Source organism: Pempheris klunzingeri, chromosome 20 (assembly GCF_042242105.1).
Source record: "Pempheris klunzingeri isolate RE-2024b chromosome 20, fPemKlu1.hap1, whole genome shotgun sequence".
In the NCBI taxonomy this organism is placed as follows: Eukaryota; Metazoa; Chordata; class Actinopteri; order Acropomatiformes; family Pempheridae; genus Pempheris; species Pempheris klunzingeri.
In genome coordinates, this window is record NC_092031.1 from 6,597,139 (window position 1) to 6,619,194 (window position 22,056).

General features: G+C 44.4%; 1 protein-coding gene across 2 annotated transcripts in view; it reads left to right on the forward strand.

The window, feature by feature from the left end:
• The window catches only part of LOC139220384 (ubiquitin carboxyl-terminal hydrolase 54-like), a 41,056-nt gene extending 19,203 nt beyond the window's left edge, over positions 1-21,853 (forward strand). Inside the window, exons 7-19 of one of the 2 annotated variants that reach the window (XM_070852469.1) lie at positions 1,818-1,964; positions 4,588-4,737; positions 5,354-5,546; positions 5,781-5,960; positions 6,334-6,553; positions 7,348-7,734; positions 8,016-8,143; positions 8,227-8,385; positions 12,060-12,207; positions 14,861-15,684; positions 16,651-16,778; positions 16,863-16,994; positions 19,537-21,853. In XM_070852469.1, the coding sequence (XP_070708570.1) occupies positions 1,818-1,964; positions 4,588-4,737; positions 5,354-5,546; positions 5,781-5,960; positions 6,334-6,553; positions 7,348-7,734; positions 8,016-8,143; positions 8,227-8,385; positions 12,060-12,207; positions 14,861-15,684; positions 16,651-16,778; positions 16,863-16,994; positions 19,537-19,623 (2,883 nt within the window). In that variant the 3' untranslated portion in view covers positions 19,624-21,853. Of the gene's footprint in view, positions 1-1,817; positions 1,965-4,587; positions 4,738-5,353; positions 5,547-5,780; positions 5,961-6,333; positions 6,554-7,347; positions 7,735-8,015; positions 8,144-8,226; positions 8,386-12,059; positions 12,208-14,860; positions 15,685-16,650; positions 16,779-16,862; positions 16,995-19,536 lie in introns of those variants that run through there. The other variant, XM_070852468.1, reaches the window with a different exon arrangement.
• The last annotated feature ends 203 nt before the right edge of the window (positions 21,854-22,056 follow it).

Consider the following 22,056-nt stretch of genomic DNA (forward strand, 5'->3'; position numbering starts at 1 on the left):
GGTTGTTGTGGGCAGGGCATTGTTGAAAAAGTGATGCCATAGACATCCATGAACCAGTCAGGTTCAGGTCAATACAGGATTAGAATCTGAGCTGGGAATACCATTAAAAGTTTGAAGGTGTCGAAGTAAAAGTGCAAAGGTATCAAATTGAAAGCAGACATTTTAATACTGTAGCTGTATAAGCTGATTTTGGCTACATTATATACTGCTGGGTAGTTTCATTTGCAGCAGTGCATCACAGCTGATAAGCTGAAGCTGAAAATCTGAAAGGTAACAAGTTACTGCAGCGTTCAAATAAATGTAGAAGGGCAGAAAAAAGGATATTCCCCCTCAAATAGGGAAATAGGTATAAAGTAGCAAGATCAAAATTGTGCTTTCATTTTTTTCTGACTTGATAATTTGAAACACAAAATGCAATATGAGAAAATTTCCTCCACCTTATTTCAACAAGATGTCAGGCTTTTCAGCCATACATGAGCATAAAAGCCCTGTCGGACTCAAATGTATCAGCAACTTGCAAACAACAATCATTAATATATTGATGTTGCTGCTTCTTTGCAGCAATAACATGTGTGATAACAGTGACTACTCATGACTAGTGGAAATAAACGAAAATGACACCAAGATAAACCAGAATAACCCTTTAAGTATAGCATTCTCTCAGTAACCTTCCACCTCTGTATTGGTGTTTGGTGGTTTTCCTGTTTGGCAATTCTACGTCAGCAGTCAGGCTCCTCCAATGCTGTCACTGCATTGGTGAAAGTGGGACTGTCCCTTTACTTCGATGCCGTATGAGTCGTGAGGAAGCATAAGCACAAACATTTTCCTAAAGTTGTTTCATTTTGCTCTGAAGAATACCACGATCAGCATTCTGCAAAGCTACAGTATCCTTTGACCAGCAGCACTATTATGTAACTCACTCTCTCCTGGAAAGGTCTGCAGAGCCACAGCAAAAAAAAAAAAAAGGAAAGAAAAGGAAAGCAATCTTTGCATATAAAATTCGGAGATGAGACTGCACTGATCAATGTTGTATTATGAAGCACAGCGAATCTGTTTGTACGATCATTTGATGAATGATGTTGTCAGCGGCTGCTCTCAGCAGTGAGGCTGCACAGAGAGCTCACTGAGGCTGTGTGTCCCGTCCATGTGTCCTAAGCGAACAGATAGCCCGTGTCTCAGTGCTGTGCTGTTTGGCTTGTGTTTGTGTCCCTTTCTGAGAATTGAGAGGCAGACCCTGGCAAAATACCTTCCTGCTGTCTCTGGTGCCAGCCAAAGACAGCCCGCCGCCCACAAAGGGAGAGCTCTGTGTGTGTTTGTGCATATATGTGTGTGCGTGAGTGTTGTGTTTGGCAAAGCGTGTGGTTGCCAGGGTGTTCTCAGGCTGTTTCCGAGCCCGCTCTGCCAGCACTGCGTGCAAGCTCGTGTGTGTGCATGTGTGTTAGCTTTTGTGTGTGTGTGTGCACCGGCTCTGCGGTGGGTCATGACTCAAAGGAAGGATTCAGAACACACGGTTCTGAACTCAACAGAAGGCCCAAGGGACAAATACAACTCAGCACAGCGCTTCTTCCTCTGTCATTCTCTCTTACACTCCTTTCATCATCTCTTTTCTCCTGCCTTTTATCTCTGCCCCTCATTCTCCTACTGTTCAGTTTATCCGTGTGTGTATCTGCATGCATGCGCGTGTGTTCATCGCTGCCAAAGAAAGGGGTGATTTCAGCAATGTACACTGCTGTTACACTCATAACACATGATGAATAGACCTGTTTGATCACATGCTCTCTTTTTTTTCTAACCTCCTCTCCCTCCCTCCGTCACAGAGTAACTGCGGGGAGGTGCTGCGTATCCGCCGGGTGCTGATGAACTCACCAGAGATCGTGTCCATCGGGCTGGTGTGGGACTCAGACCACTCTGACCTGGCGGAGGACGTCATACACAGCCTGGGGACCTGTCTGCGTTTGGGAGATGTAAGGGGATCATACTCACATTACACACTCATTGCTCGGCAGATTACACAGTCAGTATAACACATTAACATAAGTAACGTATGTGTATGTGAACAGCCATGCACATGCACCTAAACGCTGACAGGAATACAGACACAATGAACTTTGAGCTCAGTGTGCACCAATGAGCTGTTAAGGTGAACATGAACATAGTTGGAATTATGAGCACACACACATAAGTGTATGTTGTGGTTAATGTGCCCTCAGTGCCTCATCCTTTAGAAAATCCATCCATCCATGTCTACCACTTATCCTTAAGGGACTCCAGGGGGTTGGAGCCAATCCCAGCTGACTTTGGGTGAGAGGCAGGGTACACCCTGGACCGATCGCAGTGCCAAATCATGTGGAGAAACTGCGGGGAGGTGTAGAAACCATGAATGGTGTCTTCTTTTCCTTCGTGATCCCCCGACTTTTCAGCTAGCGCCACCATTAGGCCAAATAGAAATGACATATAACCAAATACCTGCAGAAGTATTTGTGCTAAATAGCACATGCTCACATGCTATCTAATCTATGATGGGAGCAGTCTTAAACACCACCTCCACATATTGAGCATGTTAGCATGCTGACTTTAGATTTGAGCTCAAAGCACCACTGTGCCTAAGTGCAGCCTCAGAGAGCTGCTAGCAGAGCTGTACACTTTCAGACTTGTTTTCATTCAATTAAAGGTAAATTCCCATTTTGTTTCACCGGATGCATTCAGCATCACATTCAGCTGGTGGACAACATGCACTGGTCTACCAGTTGACCCTTTCTTGAAATGTTTCTATGCTCCAGCTTGCTCTGAGCTTTCCAGGAAAGTGAAAATACTCAGAAATGCCAGAAATGAGAGTGATTACTAGACATGTTTTAGGATAGCTGATAGTTGATAAACTTTTTTTGTGTCCAGCGCTAGTCCAAGGTGGGATTTTTAGTTATCAGCATTGCTGCTGTGGGGTTTTCTTACTTCTGCAACAGAACTCAGAAGTTTCAGGTTCGCTTCGAACTGACTCTCAATTTTAAGTGAAATTCGCTAACTAGTTCTACGTAACTACGAGCTGACAAACAAACCAGAGACTCCACCTCAGAGCTACAAATAGCCAGAGGCAAGTCCAAGCACACACTGATGTTCAAACAGTCAGAAGTGGATACATCCAAGGACACACATTTACTCTCAAAGGCACACACGTGTAAATGCACATGAGCAACACTCTAACATGCACTTAATGACAAACACAAGTACAGAATACAAATATGTTTATGCTGAAGGTCCCAGTGAAGTCAACCAATCCGGTTCCAGCACATCCCGAAAAGCACCACACGCGACACACTCGACCTGACCTCCATTACTCTCATGTAGAGCTCAGGATGGCGTTCCTCCATCTCTCCCTGTCGCTTTCACACCTCACACACACACACACACATGTTCGGCCCCTGATACTCCATGTCATCACTGAGTAATGTTGATGCATTTTAATGCCACTGTAACATCTCCAGCCTCATTCTGGAGTGATATCTATGAATAATGGATTAGTGAATATGACTGTGTTATAGTGAGTCAAATTCTTTCCTCTATCTTCTATCTTCTGTCTCCGCCTGCTGCCGCCTCCGTTGTTTTCATCCCACTGTAGTAAGATGAAGCTGGTTGTTAGATACGAATCGCAGGCATAATCTATCACATTTTCTGCTTTTGTTTAGTCGTTCAGATCATGAAAAAGTGAATCCATCTGCCTCCTGTATCCGTCCTCCTCTTCCACTCCTTTCACTGCCTCTCTTTGTCTTCTGCTTCTGCTTCTGCTTTCGCTTTCAAAAAAAAAACTCTTATGTTCTTTCTCTCCTTAGATTATTTTAGTGCTGAAATAATTTGTCTATTACAATAAGTAGCAAAAGTGCTGAACACCTGCTGGTTCCAACTTATTAAATATGAGGATTTTTTTCCTTTGTTTTCCATCATTGTAAATTGAATATCTTTGAGTTATTCAGACAAAAGAAGCAATTTGAAGACGTCACTTTGGGCTGTGGGGACTCTCGACAGGCTTTTTTCTGACGTTTTGTAGACTAATTATATATTGCTTAAAAAAAGTAATCAATAATGAAAGTAACTGTTAGTGGCAGGCCTGGATAATTTATTATTTTACTGTATTGACCCAGATGGAGCAGCAGGTAAAGATGGGGCACATCAAAATACAATCAGATAGGATTATATAGAAGGTTATAACAACTTCAGTGCTTTTTGACCTGTGGATAAAGAATGTGCAAATAGCAGCAGTATTATTAGCAGCAGCTGACCTTACCAAGACATCAGTGTGAGATCATTTCTGCGTTAAAAGCTGCAGCACATATGAAGCACTGTGCTGTATGTGCGGCGTACAGTGAGGAGTTTGAGAAAAGGCAGCACTGTATGTGAAGGATTACTGCATACAGCATTTATATGAGGTGAGCAAAAATGTGCTTGTATTCACATTAACTCCTCTATCTCTATCTCCCCCATCCTGCTGCACACTTCTCCCTCTCTTCCCTGCATCTCTCCCTCCCTCCCTGTCTCCTCCCTCCCTCTCTCTCTCTCTCTCTCTCTCTCTCTCTCTCCCCCCCTCGCTCTCTGTAGTTGTTCTACCGTGTGACAGAGGAGAGGGCTCGCCAGGCGGAGCTCTACTTGGTGGGCATGGTGTGCTACTACGGCAAGCACTACTCCACCTTCTTCTTCCAGACCAAGATACGCAAGTGGATGTACTTCGACGACGCCCACGTCAAAGAGGTGAGATACAGTTCGGAGACTGCATGCTGCAACACGGGGAGGGTGCACTGTACAGTATCTGCTGCATCTCCAGTTGTGCCTGTGAGAGCAGCAATGACAAGTACTACGCTGTATGTTCAAGTGCTGCATGGTCAGCGGGGGCGGCTTGAGATTGATAATGTATTTAAGGCTTCATCCCCGTCTTTGTCTAAATCTTAGCGCAGGTTTAAGTGCTGAAACTGGTTTTATGCTGCAATACTCAATGATTTATGTGCGACTTATTTTCCATACGGCTGGAAATTGATATAAATGTCGCTGTGGCTGAAACGAGGGGAGCTGAGTTTGTTTGTGTCAAAGTGTGATATAAAGTGAATCTACATGTCCTTGACAGTTTTGTCAGTCAAGCTGCACACTGTCTGTCATATTAGATCATTGAGCTCATGAAAAAGTGTGATAATGTGATATCAATAAGGACACACAGCAGCACAGTGTGTGTTTGACCTTCTACTTTTGGTGGAATATGCGTAATGTTATATCTTAATACAGATAGATTTACTTTCTCTTGTGTGTGTGTGTGGGTTTATATGCGTATGCTTATGTGTATATTTATGTGTGTGCTGCTCTGCTGCACCTCCAGATCGGCCCAAAGTGGAAGGACGTGGTGTCTCGCTGTATCAAAGGCCACTATCAGCCCCTGCTGCTGCTCTACGCTGACCCCCGTGGGACACCGGTGATACTGCAGGAGAGCCCCAACCCCAGTACCAGCTCCAACCCGCAGCTGGAGCTCCAGCACTGCAGCAGCAAGGCTGGTTACGACAGCGAAGACTCTGGTACAGCAAAGATGACACACTCTGCTACAGATCAGATCAGATTACTCCGTGTTTATTGTCAGGAGGGGGGGGCATGCAAGGTTACGGCTTTAAAGCTCTGACCTTCAACCCTATAATCCAACTTCAGCTCTGTATACTGCAGAGGCTGAACTTATTTTCCTGCCTTTGATTGTAAACATATGAAGATGCAAGATTAACTCATGGGTCATCTCTCTGTCTCTTGTTCTCTCTCAGGTCGGGAGCCGTCCATATCCAGCGATACTCGTACCGACTCTTCGGACAGCTCGAGTCACCGCGCCACCCGCAGCCGTTCTCTCCACCAGTCCACGGGCAGCCACCTCTCCAGTGAATCCCAGACCACAGTGGTCTGTAATTACGACATCGGCACACCGCCGCACAGTGCTGACGCTGGAGGTAATACTGCATTGGAATCCACTTGCAAAGATATCTATACCCACACTGAGCAGCTGCACCTTCAGTCACAACACATTGACAGCTCAGAAAATAGAAACACACAAGTGACTGCAGTGTCTTCGGGGAATGTGAGAAAGATCTAAACTGTGGTGCTTGTAGAAGAACAAATAAGAGCAAACAAAGGTCAGTTTTTAAGTTTCAGTAGAAAAGAAGTCAGTTATTTGTGCTTCATCACTGCAGACTCTTTAGGTTATGCACCTCATTACTGAGTAGTCTCATATTTACTTGCACTGCTGCCTACATAATTGCTCCCTGTGGGATAAATAAAAATGTTTTTTTTTATTTAGTGTTTCTTTCTTCTCCCAACATTCAGAGTCAGCGGTGGAGGGTCCTCCCCGGCCTCCATCTCCTCCCTTGCCGGAGTACAAGGAGACAGCCGTCTTCCTCCTCTCTTCCCGCCGGCCACTCACTTCCTCCTCCTCCTCCTCTCGTCCCCTGTCCTCCTCCTCTTCATCGGGAGTTGGAGGCTGCGAGGGCGGGGTTGGGGGGCCGCACTGGGAGGATGAGAGCACCAGCAGTGAGAGCAAGTCCAGGTACTGCACCACTGGTGGACTTAAACTTTAGACATACTGCGTTAGTGCACCTTGCATGTAAAAATAATGATGACCATTGTTTGAACAGCACTGTGAATGTGGTTGTATCGACTATAGGCTACCAGGATAAAATATTGTATTGGCCATAGGTGAAAGAAGCATTCAAATCCTCTACTTAAGTAAAGTGTGAAAATGAAACAAAATTCAGGGGTGCAGAGTAACTTAGGAAGCCTCAGGAAGATTCAGCTGGTCATTTCATAGTCAAATGTTTTATATATTGTCCAACAATATATGAAAACAGCCACAATCTCTCTACAGTCTCAGTAGAAACCCTCTCTTTCTACAGTATCTGCATATAAGCACTGCATCCCTGCTGCTGCACTGCTGTATGCCTGTTTTAGTGATTTCAACAGCCTCCACCTCCCCAGCCTCTGCCTGTATTAGCATCAAGACTGTGAATTTAGATTTTCATCTTCCAGCATGTGTTCATATTCATAAACTGTTTTAAATCTCAGTCTGTGTCAGGCTTGCTTAGATTAGTTCTAGAGCATCACATGAACAGAACCACATCGCACTAAAATGTGGATTGTCGGTGCAATAAATGGTTAAAAGCTCTGTGGGAGTGGCCTAACTGAACCGTATTTAAGTCGTTTTGTGGGTCATGTATTTTTCCTTTTTTGACTACCCTCTAAAATTAGTTTTCAACAGTCAAGTAACATGTATTTGTGAAAATATTACATTACTCTTTCCACTCCTGGAGTCATCATGTGTAACCTTCCTCTCTTGCTTTGTAGTTCTTCTGGAAGCCGCTACAGGCCAACCTGGAGGCCCCGGAGAGAGGCCCTGAACATCGACAGCATCTTCACCCGACCGAGAGGCTCCTCCCTGGGCTACAACACCCTGCCTGGTCCCTCTCTCCCTCCAGAGCCGCAGGACTCTCTTCCCTTGGTGGGACCTGCTCCGCCTGTACAGCCAGGGTTGCAAGAGGCGGAAGGAAGGGAGGTCGGGGAGTTGGAGGTGGGGTTTGGGCTGGTCGGGCAGCCCAGGTCTCTGGGCAGCGGGCGGACAATGGGCCCCCCTGCCCCTCCACCTCTGAGAGGGGTGGAGCACCAGCCACGTTTGATTCAGAGGATGGAGAGTGGCTACGAGAGCAGTGAGAGGAACAGCAGCAGTCCCGACAGGTAGGATGCCCACAGACAACAATCGCTGTCTCTTCCTTTCTGTCTCGCCTGCCATTCATTGTCTTTTTCTCTCTTGCTTTCTCACTCTTGCTCTTCCATTTGGTTTCACTTCATCAGCATGAAACATGCATGTGACAATAACTAACTGTCCAACAATAGTACTCCATAACAATAAATAAATCAATGGACATATTTGTTTGGAGCTGTGTGATCTACACTCTCAACATTTTCTCCTTTTGCCTCTTTTTCTTACTTTCTGTTTTGTCTCTTTGTCTCCACAGGGAGGTGGGTCAACAGAAACGGGTGCTCATGTCAGGACCTTCATGGCGTTCGGTGCCCAAGTCAAAGAGCAGCGGTGCAATCCTGCAGGAGCTGCCCTCCCCCAGCTGGGGCGGCGGCACCAACACAGGTGTGTATCTGTGTGTGCATTCGCATTTATCTACTGTAACTTGCATTTGACTTGACTGATCATTTTTTCGTGTTTGTGTTCAGGCTCAGGACGCAGTGAGCTGGACGAGCTGCAGGAAGAAGTGGCGAGGAGAGCCCGCCAGCAGGAGCAGCAGAAGCGGAGAGAGGCGGAGCGGGAGGCTGCCATGGGATTCAACCCCAAACCCAGCAAATACATGGACCTGGACCAGCTCCAACACCAGGGTATGGAGGAAAGAGGGGTGTAGAGAAAGACAGACAGTGGGAGGGAGTGAGGGTGGAGGAGAAAGAAGAGATTTATGGGACGTAGGCTGGCTCATCCAATTTACAGAAAACATATTATCCCACTTAACTCACTTGGTATCTAGCGATGCAGATAGTTTTGAGTTTTAAGTAAGAAAATATGTTTTTTGTATGTATTTATATGTGTTTAAACTGACCCTTTAAGAAGAAAGAGAAGGGAAAAAAAGGAAAGAAAACTGTGTTTAAAGCTGCACGTGGCAACTTTGTATGTTTTAAACCTCAGATGCTGAAGATTCATCACTGACTTATTAGAGAATTTACATAAAATGAAAACAGGGCAAATTTATGGCATTTTAATCGAAGGGCTGTGAGGCGATTTTATGCTGTGTGTCACTTCATGATCCAGGCTGATAAATTGTATTTTTATGTTAAAATCTTGCCCGGTGCAGCTTTAAGGTCACATTATCACCTGTTGTCTAGTTTAGCAGTCACAGTGACTTGTGTGTCCGTGCTTCTGTCTGACCTCCTCTTTGTCCTCATTCCCATCTGTTCGTCTGTCTCTCCATCTGTCTCCCTCCAACGGTATTTTTTTTATTTGTCTGTTGGTTCAGTGTGTGCTACTATAACTCATACTGTACAGTAGATATTGGCTTTTTCTGTGCCATCTATGAGTGTTTTATGTCTGAATAAGTGTGTGTGTGTGTGTGTGTGTGTGCGCCTGTGCCCAGCTGAGTTCAGTGTAGCTGAACAGAGCAGAGAGCAGATCCCTGTCAGATCAGTTTTTTACCAACATGGAAACTCCTGTGGGATGTTCACTGACCAGCAACGACTGGGAAACTCACTCAGGGTGATTCCCTTTTAAAATCACAATCCCAGTCCAGGTTCAGAGCTGTGATGTCTTGGCCTCACTCCAGAGAGTTTGCAGTCTGTGTGCACATACTAAGTGTGTGTGTGTGTGTATATATATATCCTTCAATGCTTGTTGTTATATATATATATCTGTGTGTGTGTGTGTGTGTGTGTGTGTGTGTGTGTGTGTGTGTGTGTGTGTGTGTGTGTGTGTGTGTGTTTGAGTATGTTCGTGTCTCCCTGTGTTCATGTTTATGTCCATGCACACGTAAATATATACATACGTATAGATAGTCACGTATGTGCCTGTGTGTAGAGTCTGTGTGCGTATGTGAGATTGAACAGACATTAGACTTGGACTTAAGTCATACTTAAAGGGGCACTCCATCAATTTTACATGTCAAAGTCAGTTTTAACACCGACAATACTGAGAGTCTGTAACTCTGTTGGAGCTTTGTCAATTGCGGCTTCCTTCACAGAGGTGTAGGAACCAGTGTTTTTGCAGATTGACTCATCTTAGGGACTAAAAATTGCGATATCTCTGTATCACTCAGTAAATCAGCAATGTCAGTCCGTCACTCCACCAGTTTGGCTGTTGGATGGTATGCCATGCCAGGCAGGCTGTATGGTTTCAAGAAAATATGTCCTACTGACTTTGGTGATCCCTTGTCTTTTCTTCCAGCGCCGTCATCAAGTCAAAATTTGTCCAATATTTTTGCTTATGACCAAATACCTGCAAAACTGTTGGCATCAGCCTCAGCTGCTCTCTGTGTTTAGAGCTAATCAGCAAATGTAGCATTGCTAACATGCTCAACAGTCACGGTAAACTGATAAAGATCGGCATGTTAGCATTGTCACGGTGAGCATTTTAACATGCTGACATTAGCATTTAACTCAAAGCACAGCTGTGCCTAAAGGCAACCTCACAGAGTCGCTAGCAGGCCTGGAGACTCTGCCTCTTGCTTTATCTGTCACTCGAAAGTCCCCCAACTTTATGGATTTGGACTCGACTGTGAGAGTTATATTAGACTTTAGACGTAAAGGCAAAACATTCAAATTCTAAAACTAAAACTAAAAGCTTTAGTTAGCTTTGAAAGAATGGTGTTTACATGCTGTGTCATTTCAGTGGTCAGAATTTACTTTAAAGATTTGCATCTTGACTTGTGACTTGACTTGACTTGACTTGTCTTAAATGACACCCGGAGAGACTTGACAGTGGTCCATAATTATATATCTGCATAGGTTTTCATACATATTTGGTCCATGCATCCACAAATCAGATTTTTCTGTGTGTGTGTTACTATTTTTAGAAAATATATTTGTGTGTGTGTGTGTGTGTGTGTGTGTGAGAGAGAGCCTTGTATGAACTGCAGGTGTGCAGGTTTTCCCCTCCAGCTCAGCACTAACTAAATCTATATCAGGGATTATTATGTTATGTCCTGTCTGTCCTACTGTTTGTGCTTCAGTGTGTTCAGCCTCATGTACCTGAGACACACACACACACACACACACAGACACACACACACACACCCCTGTGAGTACACTCAACCTTGATGAAGTGAAAGGACGACTTGCAAACGAACAGATGGCATCACTATCAGTGCGATTACGTAACAGAATTTGGTTTCCCACATCCATATCAATGGTTTCAGGCGGACTCCAAACAATCTGCCTCAGTGTTTCAGAGGACGTTACAGCCAACAACAACAACAGAGCTGCCATCAACCCTCTTTTATTCTATCTCTATCAATCAGAGGTCCGTAATCTCAAGCCAAGATGGGTGATGGCTGCTCTTTTGTTGCCCACTTCTACATCTTTTTTATAACCAACTAACATCATTCAAGGTGCGTTCACAAGGCTACGCACCATAGAAAGCTTTGTCCGAAAAAAATCTTTTGTCTTTTTTCCTATCTGGTGTCTGTGGCTTCATGAACGTAGCCTCAACTTTGCTCCTCACTTTTCTAATCTTGACTTTTTGACTCACTAACTACAGTACAAGTTTTCATATTGATGCATTTACGGTAGAGTTGCAAAGTGGGAGGATGTGATGAGGAAGTGTGGAAGTATTTTCCCCCCTATGAAGTCCTCCTATTTCAAAGTTTTCTTTGAACGATACCCTCCATGTCTGTCAGCATAAAAACACTGTAGTCTTCTTCTAAACAACATAACTTTTACTCAGCAGCGGCCATTGTTGCCGCAAGAGGAAATTACAGCATAATAGTAAATTGGATACTCAACAGCAGGGAAGAGTCACAAACTCACAGAAGTGACTCAGTAAAGTCTGTTATTCAGCATTATTAAGTTTCCCAACAGTAGCCATCATAAGCTACTGGTCACACCTGACCAAGTAAGACTTTTTTTTATCAAAGAACCATATACAGTATTTTCTAACCCAGTTGCTAATTTTATGTATGTTTCTTTCAACCAATCCAAAGAAGTTCTCCCACTGTCAGTGACCTAACACTGTCAGTGCAGAAAATAAAGAGGATGTTTGAAATAAAACGCCCCACTTTGCACCTCTAAACATGTATAAAATACAGACACATTGACTTACAGTTGAGGAGCGTAATGCATGCCGGCCCCCTCATAACCACTCCTTCTGCTCTGCCTCTATTTCCTCTGTCCCCTTTTGTCTCACCTGTCTGTCTCTGTCTTCATCTTCTGCTCTCTTTCCTTCTTGTATTCTTCTTTGTTGTTTCCTTTCCTTTTCCGTCCCCTCACTCTCTCTTTCTTTCTCTGCCACTCTGTCGTTATATCTTTCTGTCTTTTCTCCTTTTTATCTCCCGCTCTGTTGTTAACATCCTCAGCTGTGCTCAGACCCCTGCATGAGGCTAACGCTCATAGCGGATTGGCTGTAGCTGCGTGCATGAGGAGCACTGGGGGCCCAATCAAACGCAGGCAGGAACAGGAAATGGAACGGGAGACAGGAAGCGCCCGCCCACAGGGGCCCCGCAGGTACCACCACTGTTCCCCCTTATGTGTCCACAGCGGTGCCTGTCTCAAAATCACCTCAGACCTCCTTCCACCCTTCCTCCCTCCCTCACTTCGTGTGTGTCCTCAGCTATAGCTGTCCTTAAACCCACCTCAGGACCCCTCTGTGTGTGTCCTCTGGGTGCTGGCTGTCTAAAAAAAAAACACCTCAACACCCTCATGTGTGTGTCTTCAGCTCTGGCTGCCCAAAATCCCAGAACCCCTGTTTCTGTATCCCCCAGCACTGCACTTTCACATCCTGCTGTGTGTGTGTGTGTATGTGTGCCTGAATGTGCGTGTGTTCGCAAACACACACACTTGACTATATACAGTAACTTCTTATCCTTTTGTGTTTGTGTGTTTGTTGCAGTGCAGTAAAATCCTGCTTTGCTGGGCTCTGTGTTGTCATCGAAAATAAAAAGAGAGAGACAGAGTTGCTCTCTGCTTTTCTGTGCCTCACTGCCTCCCTTCATTGTTGTTGTGCTGCTCTTTGTAGCTGTGTGCTGCCAAGGCTTCCCTCTGCTCTTTGTGTGCTGCTGATCTGTCCCTCTGTGCACTGTAAAGCTGCAGTCCGTCACTGTGTTTCTGTCCTGTGTGCTGCCGTGCGATTGCAGTCACGGATCCTCTTTAGTATCCTGTTTTTTTTTTGTTTTTGCTCTTTTCTGCTGGTTTGTGTGTTACAGTAAGTCCGTCTGGTCTCCTCCTGATGTGTTACTGTGGCTGTGTGAGGATGGGAAAGTGAACTTCAGCCGTGAAGTTTTTTGTACAAGAAGTGCTAAGTGACAAAACACCATATTTCATATTTAAAAAGAGTGAGGCTGCTCATTTATAATCCAACATAAAGAGATAATCACATTTGATATAGTAAAATATTGATAATTACTAGACTTGCAGGGAAGTATAACAGGCTCCAAGCATCCCAAAGATTTCAGTAAACTGAATCTTTGGATTTCGGTCTGTTGGTCAGACAAACAACCTATTTAAAGATGTCAACTTAAGGATTGGGAAATTGTGATGGGCGTTTTTCACAATTTTTTTGACATTTTAGCGACCAAATGCTTAATCAAATATATAAAATACAATAAGAATACAGTCACAGCGTAATCATATAAACACCTAATGTTGACAGGCACCAGAACGGCTGTTTAAATGTGGGATTAGAGGAGCTCCATCCTGAGCCATACACTGCAATATCATTAGATCCCTGTATTGAAGGGACTAAAAGCTATTGAAAAAACCTGATGTACACAGATCACATTATTATATTGAATAGGATATAAATAAATAAGATTAAGAATAAGTAAGGAAACTAATAAAATTACAGGTGCTAATGCAAGAGAAATACACAGAGGCACAGAATAAAATCTATTTCTTGGGGCTCTGCTGACAAAGGCTCAGTCTCCTCTGGTTTTATCATCAAGGATACCAGGTTAAACTCAGGCTCATTTGGAGTTAGCATGTTAAAGTCCCACAAGTGCCTTAAAGGTGGCCATTAAAATCTTAAAGTCTCCTCTAAAACATTCTCCCATTAGATGCTGTAAGGAGTCTTACTGCGACACTTTGAACTAGCTTAAGTGATGGTAATTACAAAGGTAAAGACAATGATTAGTTTTGATTATTAACATAATTTAATGTTGGGTTTAGTCTCAGTTCATTGGAACTCGGCTTAAACCGGAGCAAAATTTGATAAAAATAAACTGTAAATCCAAACTGTTAACAGCAGGATGAAGGGAAGGAAGAGAAGGCGGTAAAGCTCAGCGCTCAGCCTCTTTTATTACCTTCCTGCTCTCCTCTATTGATCAACACAAGCCTCTGATTTATAGCTTGCTGCTGCAAAGCCTGCTGGGTAATTACTAAGGCTGAAAAGAGACGGGAGAGTTAATGTGGGGGATGGGGGCAGACGCTCACGTAGACACATACAGGTTTGCGCACGGCGTCTTTAAAAATAGACACACAAATTTACAGACTCGCTGTTCACACATTCCAACACACACTCACACCAGTGTGCTCCACAGACACACACACACTGGTACACTGATAGAGTGCCGACTGTGTACCACGTCTCTGCAGAGAGGATCCACTAATGTTCGACATATATCATATCCTCCACATATCAATGTATGTAAATCAATAAAGTAATATAGTGGCCCACTGAGACAGAATTTCACCAGGCGGTAGGAGCCACATTTATTTCCAGTGTTGATATACTGCAGCAGTGCAGCAGAGGATAGGCTGCTGTTTTGATAATCAGATTGAAGTCAAATCTTTGGTTGTTTGAGATGGATATGTTGAGATCATAAAGTTAAGTTTGGTGAATCCGCAGCGATCTGTCAGTCAGTGGAGCTGATCTTGTGCCTGACTCACAAACAGCATGGCTGAGAAATCCCATACACAGAGCGATGCTTGCACAAGGCTGCATCATTGTGCGTTTGCAGCTGCTTGTTCCTTGTGAAAAGTGAGCTCGTGTGTGTACGTGTTTGTATGCGTGTCTGTTTTCTGCTTGTTTATCCTGGTATGCTGTTGTGACCTTCCCTCTATGCAGTAACTCACCTGACGTCAGAGCAGCTCTGTTTTTTTTGGGGTTTTTTTTTTTCATGCTGCTGGCTGACTGACATCTTCTCTCTCTTGTGTCCTCCAGTGAACAGCCTGGCCCGGTCCAAGTACTGCTGACGCCCAATCAGGAGGAGGAAGAGGACCAGGCAATGCCCAACCAGGACACTGCTCTGGGCCCGGAACCGCCCCCTCCACCCTATCGGCCTGCTCCCCCTCGACCCCCGCTCACCCTCAGCATCGCTCACCCTTGCGCCCCATCCAGCCAAGGGGAGAAGGAGGGGGGTGGATGCACGGGGAGGAGAGGGGAGGAAGGCGAGGATGGGAGGGAGGGGACGGGGGTGAGGCTGTGTGAGTTGCTGCAGGCAGGGGGGGTGAGTGTCAGACCATTGGGGAAGCACTTAGCCATCTCTCTGCCCTCGCTTCCCCTGCGTCTCTGGGATACACACACCACACATACCGCACACTCCACACACCTTGAACCCACACAAACACACCCTCCCCCTCCGTCCTCTACTTCTCCCCCATCTTCCCCTCTGGAAGCCTCCGGGCAAAGGAAACCTCTCACGCCTCTCTGGCAGCCCCCCCGGCCCCATTCCCCCACGGGCGCCGCTCAGCATTTGCCAAGGCACGGAGCCGCCGCCGACAGCTGCACACGCCATTGGTCCTCTTGGAGTTTGGACCGCCCCGACGCCGTGGTGACACCGTATGACACACCTCCTGACCGCTGTGTCCCCATCAGGCCGCAGACATCCAGTCAGCACCACAGCTACAGTTGCCAGTCCTCTCCAGGGCACTACAGCTCCCAGCATGCCCCAGGGCAACACAGTGATCCCTGCTGTGACCGAGAAGAGGCTGAGCTGTCTGAGCTTGACTCCCTTTACCAGGCCAGTCTGCTGGCTGGAAAAACAGGTACACACACACACACACACACACACACACACACACACACAGTTGATGGAAGTGATGGAAAGATCGCTTTCCATCACTCCAGAGAACATTACATTGACTTACTTTAATTTCCTGGTTACTTGCCCTAACCATCACCACTACTTGGTTAACCTTAAACCGAGTCTTCACTGTAAAATTGAATTACTGACGTTATGGGCACTTGCATCTTGTCTCCAAAAGGGACATTTATGCACAAACCAAGAGCCACCGCAATACAGCTTCAGACGTTTCATGTCAAATTTAGACCGTTAGAGACCATTTTTTTGTCTCTTGCTGTGCCAGTGCTGTATCATTCCCTGTTAGTATAAAACAGTGACGTATGCTGATTTCTTGTATACTAACTGCCAAAAACGGTATACTATAAAGATTGATATGTAATGCAACTGAGACATAGCACAAGAGTATTTTTTGTTGTAGCAGCTGATTCTAAAAGTTACTGCTTTTTTTTATTTTTTATGTGAACTTTGAGTGTTTTTTTTTTTGCCAAGCAAAAAGAGGCATTCTGCTGTCCTGTCACGTTACTTAGTAAAATCACAGAAGTTTATATTGAATTAGAGCCAAAAGCCAAGTTTCAGAAGATAAATTTGCAGGAAAATGTTTATAAATTGCTGTATAGGACATGGAGAATTTTTAATTTGCTGAAATGGTGCAACCATAAAAAACGACATCTTGTGTTTTAACAGTTTACTCAATAGGTGTGATATATTGGTTCAGTAAAGGGCTGGAACTGAATTTATATTGAATGAATACATTATGTTGTCAGATTGTGTGGAACAAAAGTTTTTACTGAGGCTATGTGAGAGTGCATTTAAGAATATGGGGAACAGTAAAGTTGAGGTTTTTAACATGTTTCCTCTAAAATAGCAGGCAGCATGTTTGAGAGATGTTGGTGTTTTGACCTCCAGCCCTGTCTGTGTGTGTTTTCAGGCTGCAGCCCATCAGAGAGGCTCATATCCAGGGTGGGAGGGCAGGCTCGCTCCAAGACCCCCAACGCAGACATGGAGAGGAGTGTGTACGGGGCGGACTGCACCAGCACCCCCACCTACCTCAACAAGGTATCATCTACGTAGTCTTCCTGACAGAATCCCCTCACTTGGATCCATTTTCCAGCATGTGACAGACATTTTCCCCCTCTGCAGCCAATGATGTTGCGGGATCTGCGTTCTGGGGTGGAGCCTGATGATGGAGAAAAACTGAGGCGAATTGGACGCAGCCTGAGTGGCACAGTAGTGACCCCGCGCCGCAGCCGCCTGACTGCAACCCGCAGCTTTGTGAGTGTGATTCCTTGTGCTCTGCTGCCTCCCTGTGGCCGTGCTATTTATCTGCATCTGCCTGATGTCCCGTCGTGGCACTTTACACATTGCTTTTCCCTGTGCTCTTCTCCCCTGCTGTTTGTCTCGTTTCTTCCTTTTGTCCTGCTGTTCGATTTCCTCCTCTCTCTGCTTCTCCTCCCTTTCTTTCCTCTCTCTCTCTTTCAAAGGTGAAGCAGGCTGATGTCAGTGCCTCTCCTTGCTTACTTCCTCTCTTCTGAGTCCCTGTTGCTATTCCACCACTATCATCTCCTCCATCCTCCTCATCACCAACACCTTCTCATCACCACCTCCCTCCACAGCTTCACAGGTAAACACTGTGCTGAGCTCATATGACGTTACACTTGTAATCTTTAAAGGAAAATACCACTCATCTCAACTGGTAAGAGTGTACATTTCCTTGGTTGCACTACTTTAAGTGCCAGATGAGTGAGTTTCAGAGCTAATTTCAAATCAGGTCAGAACAGCTAAATAAAAATCCTTTCTTGATATTTTATAAATTTTTTGGTGAACATTTTATTTTCTGGCAAACCATGCTCATCTGGCACAAAAGTAGGCTAAGCCCCTATTTGCACATAGCTATATCCTGGGGATGTGCACTGATTTGTAATAACTGTGGCCAGCCAAAGGTTATTTTCATCCCTGTGCCCCTGTGTCAAATTTTGGCAGAAATCACCTACATTTTATACCCTAACCCCAAACCAAATGATGCAGAGACAGAGCTTTTCTTTTCAATTCTATCACAAACACATATTTTCTTCTCTTCTGTCAAGATAACAGAATAATACAATATAAACTTTAGTTTAGAAAAAACACAGGACAGCACAGTATTGTTCTTCTTTAAGGGCAGAGCATGATTGCAATGAGCCATGAATAATATCATTAGAAAAACACAGATTATTTCTAATTTTTGAAGCTTTGTTCTTTTAAAAAATGACAGAGAAAATGGCTGCAGACTTAATCTGGTCTTTTTGTGTCATTTTGTGTCATTGTGTAGTTTTTTTTTAAAGTCCCAGAGCACAAAAATCACATCTCACTGTGGAAGCTGAGGCCAATGCACATCGATCTGAAATACCTTTACAAGGTGTTGTTGTACATTTTATATGACAATGTTCTCTGTAGTATAGAAACAGTTAAACGACACAGAACATGTCAGTTCTCTGAAGAGGAAACACTGACAGAAACCATTTTTTGCAGAGTGGATATGAATGGAGCCACCTCCTCAGTTTAAAAGTTGAAAACGCTATTTGTGGGGGCACCTAAATAATACCCAAACAAGGAAACAATGATATTACAAATAGAAAAAGAGCATGTGCAGTACTATCCCAGCTAGGATCTTGTTTTCGTGCATGTTAACAATATATCCTGGTTTCTGAAACCTGGATAAACAACGTTTGAGCACTGTGGCATGTAAACACCTGATCCAGGTTTCTGATCACTCACTGGGATCAAGACACAACTGCATGCAAATGCTCAGAAACCTGGACTCTGTTCTGATTACACATGGAGATTCTACATGGAGACGAATAACCAGATTTCTATCGTTTGTGTAACGTTCACATGAGTAGAGAAGGAGCTACAAGGCACTCCCTGGTGGCTCACCTGGCAGGGTGTGAGCCATTAAGGCCTTAGTGTAGCAGCCTGGGTTTGAATCTGGCCTGTGGCCCTTTGGTTTCCAATTCTAGTTGTCAAATCAATTAAAGTGTTAAAATGCAAAAAATCTAAAAAGAGATACTTACACAAGAGAAACATAAAGTGTCCTTCATACAAAACAACATTGAAGCCTTTTTTGTTGAGAACAAAATGACAAATGTGTTTCTCTTTGATTTAAGAGCTATTGGCCTCAAAAACATCCCTTCATTAATAGGATTCATATTTGTAAAAACTTAATGTAAGTGCACAAAGTACTCTTTTATCATTAAAAACAAACTGAATGTAGAATATTTTTGCACACCTGTTGCTGCAGTTGATTCTTACTGCTTACATTTTCAATATTTCACTGCCTTTTTGCGTAACACCCCTGTTCTGGTGTGCTGTCGTGTCGCTTAATTAATTCACAGAACTTTATATTAAATTCCAGCTGAATTCCAAAGTTCCCAAAGATAAATGAGAGGAAAATGCCGATAAATTAATGCACAAGACAAGCAGAATTTAAATTTTGATAATTAATTCCAGTTAAATGAACGGTTTTCTCAGTATGTGTGATATATTATTTCAGAGGGTGACAACAGAATTTATATTCAATAAATAATTTATGTTGTCAAAATGTTGTACTTAAGGGTAGATTTAAGTGGAACAGTGGTAACGTCGGGGTTCGAGAAGTGTAAAAGCTTCCACCAAACAGCACATGACATGTTTAGAGCATCAGTTTGTCCGTGTTTTGACCTTCTGTGACAATCTCGGTGAAAAACACATCTCGGAACATCTGTGGAGTCTCACACTGATTTCTAAACGGTCTGACCTGTTGTTTATCCTCTCCTCTCTCCTCTCTCCTCTGGTCCAGGAGCTGTCGGGCGGTGCGGGGAGTTTCTGGCTGTGTCTGACGGGGGTCAAGCTGTCTTCTGACCAGAGTCCCTCTCTGCTTCACTAATATCTCACCGCGTCCACCTCAACACGCGGCAGCAGCGCCGGGATCCTTGACGGCCTCGCTTCGACGGACCTGGAATTGGCTCAGGAGGATCAAACTCAACTCCTATCCTGTTCCTCCTCCTCCTCCTCCTCCTCCTCCTCCTCCCTCAAACAACATGCACACGCAAACACATGCACGCACACATGCACATCTGCACTGACGTAGAGCCTCCCTCAGCGCCTGCAGCACCCCGCTTAGCCCCTCCTTGCCTTCCTCCCTCCCTCCCTCCCTTGACCTACTATTCTGTCTATGCAGTCACTCTGACCCCCCAACTACAACCTCAACCTTCCCCCCTACTTCCCTGGACTGTTGTTTCTCGTCTCCCCCTGGGTTTTCAGAGGGTTTCCCTGTGCAGTCAGCCTGGCGAGCATGCTGCTTTCAGTCGTGTTGTCGGCTTGGTCGCTCACCGGCCGTGTCTGACTGGGACCTGAGCTCTCAGCAGACTCGTCACCAACCCCACAGGACCCTCAGCTCAGGGGGAGGCTCTTACCAAGTAGCCACGCCTCTTCCTCTTTCTTCACGGGCATTTCCTGTTGGACGCACACGTAGCCGAACTGGGTCTGTTTCAGATGGACAGCCATATTTTTTCTCTTTTTGTTTTTGGGTTTGTTTGTTTTTTTCTTCCTGTGTGCGCGCACAGTAAACCCGCCCGAGACCGAACTCTCTAATAACTAAAAGTCATGTACAGAAAAACTCATGTATGAAACCTGTATGTTAATTAATAAGACCTTATGGAATGTTGATAATGATAATTAACGAATATTGATAAACTTAAAGTGGTACTTCCTCATGTCTGCATTTCAAATAGGAGTGGAGTGCACTTCACAAGTGTCTAGCTGGAGTTTCCGCCCCCCAAACCGCTCGCCGACCTAATGACAGCTCTCCCGTTTCTACCGGGAGATTAAACAAGAAAAGCGCTTCCTTTTTCTCTGCTTCTTTCCTCGTTCCTTTCTTTCTCTCCTTCTGTCTTTCTTGCTCTCTTTTATTCGCGCTTGCTTTCTTTCTTCCAAACAGGAAATGGTAGCACCAGAAATAGGCCAACAGGCGAGGAAAGTCGAGAAGGAATGAGAGTATGTAGGTTAGGAAACCCTTCTCTAAGGCTTTATCATTGAAAATAGAGAAGACTTAAGTGCGCTTTGCAAGGTTTAGCGGCAGAAGTGCACTTTTTCGAAGGCTATTTGACTGAGAGGCAGCTGGAGAGAAGTCGATGGCGTTTGTTTTACTTAAAGGCCTCAGGTGAACTTCAGTGGCACTTATGAAATTATTTCTCCCTCCCACTGAAGCTGGTTTTGAGACCTCAGATGTGAATAGAAAATGCTCATCTTCAGCCTGAGACAGTGACATGTCTAATATGAATATGCTTTATATGATATATATGTATTAGAGGTATATTTTCAGCCAGTGAGCTATCTTCTTCAGAGATGTCAACCATTCCTCAGTTATATGAACGGCTATCAAACAGTAACAGTTGTAACTTAATTCACTCCCCCTTTACCGAGGAGCATTCTGACATGTGTAGAGTACATTTATTATATGCTTTATTATATTGAATATTATATAAAATAACAAAGTCCTTATAAAACAACTGGCCAATGTAAAGTTCTTCAAGAATTTACTGATGTTGATTGATCGTTGTAACTAAACCAAAGGTTGGCACTTAACTCAGAGAGCGTATTTAACATTGCTGTTTTTATTTTCACTTAGGTTCCGATTTTTGTTGTTGTTTCTTTCGTTTGTTTGTTTTTGGGGTTCTGGATGTGGGAGAATGTAGCCAATTGTAGCGCATGAGTCCGCTATGCAAATCAACCTTCCCTCACGATCCTGTATCAGAGACAGTCAGGAGGCAGACACACCCACCCACGGGCGCTCTCACGGACTCTGGCAGAGACACGAAGAGGAGGAGGAGATCTCATGTTTAATGCTGCTGGTGAACTTTGTTGTTCTGCATCTACTACTATGTTTTAACCAATGGAATGCAAAAAGAGAGCAACAAGGAAGGAGACAGCAGAAGGGGGAAAGAGAGCGAATGAATGTAATCTAAAGGATGAAAGTGTGTGTGAGACAGAGAGGGCGAAGAGTGAAGAATTAACTACTGATGGTTTGCTGTTTGTGGGTGTGTGTAGACTGTGTGTCAGTTCTGGGGTGGTGTTGCTCGGGGAAAGAGGGAACCTGTATTTTTGCAATAAAGTTATTACCAATGCACTCCCACAGGGGGCGTAACCACCGTATAATGTGTGTGTCATCATTTGTTTGTGAAAAGACTGCGAGGAAAGAACATTCAAGTGAAGTATTGTCTTCTCTTAAATCGATGCGCCCTTGATTTACTTGTTGGACTCAGACAGTTAAAGTGAATGCAGCAGAACCAGAGATGTCATCTTCTGTATTTATTCATTC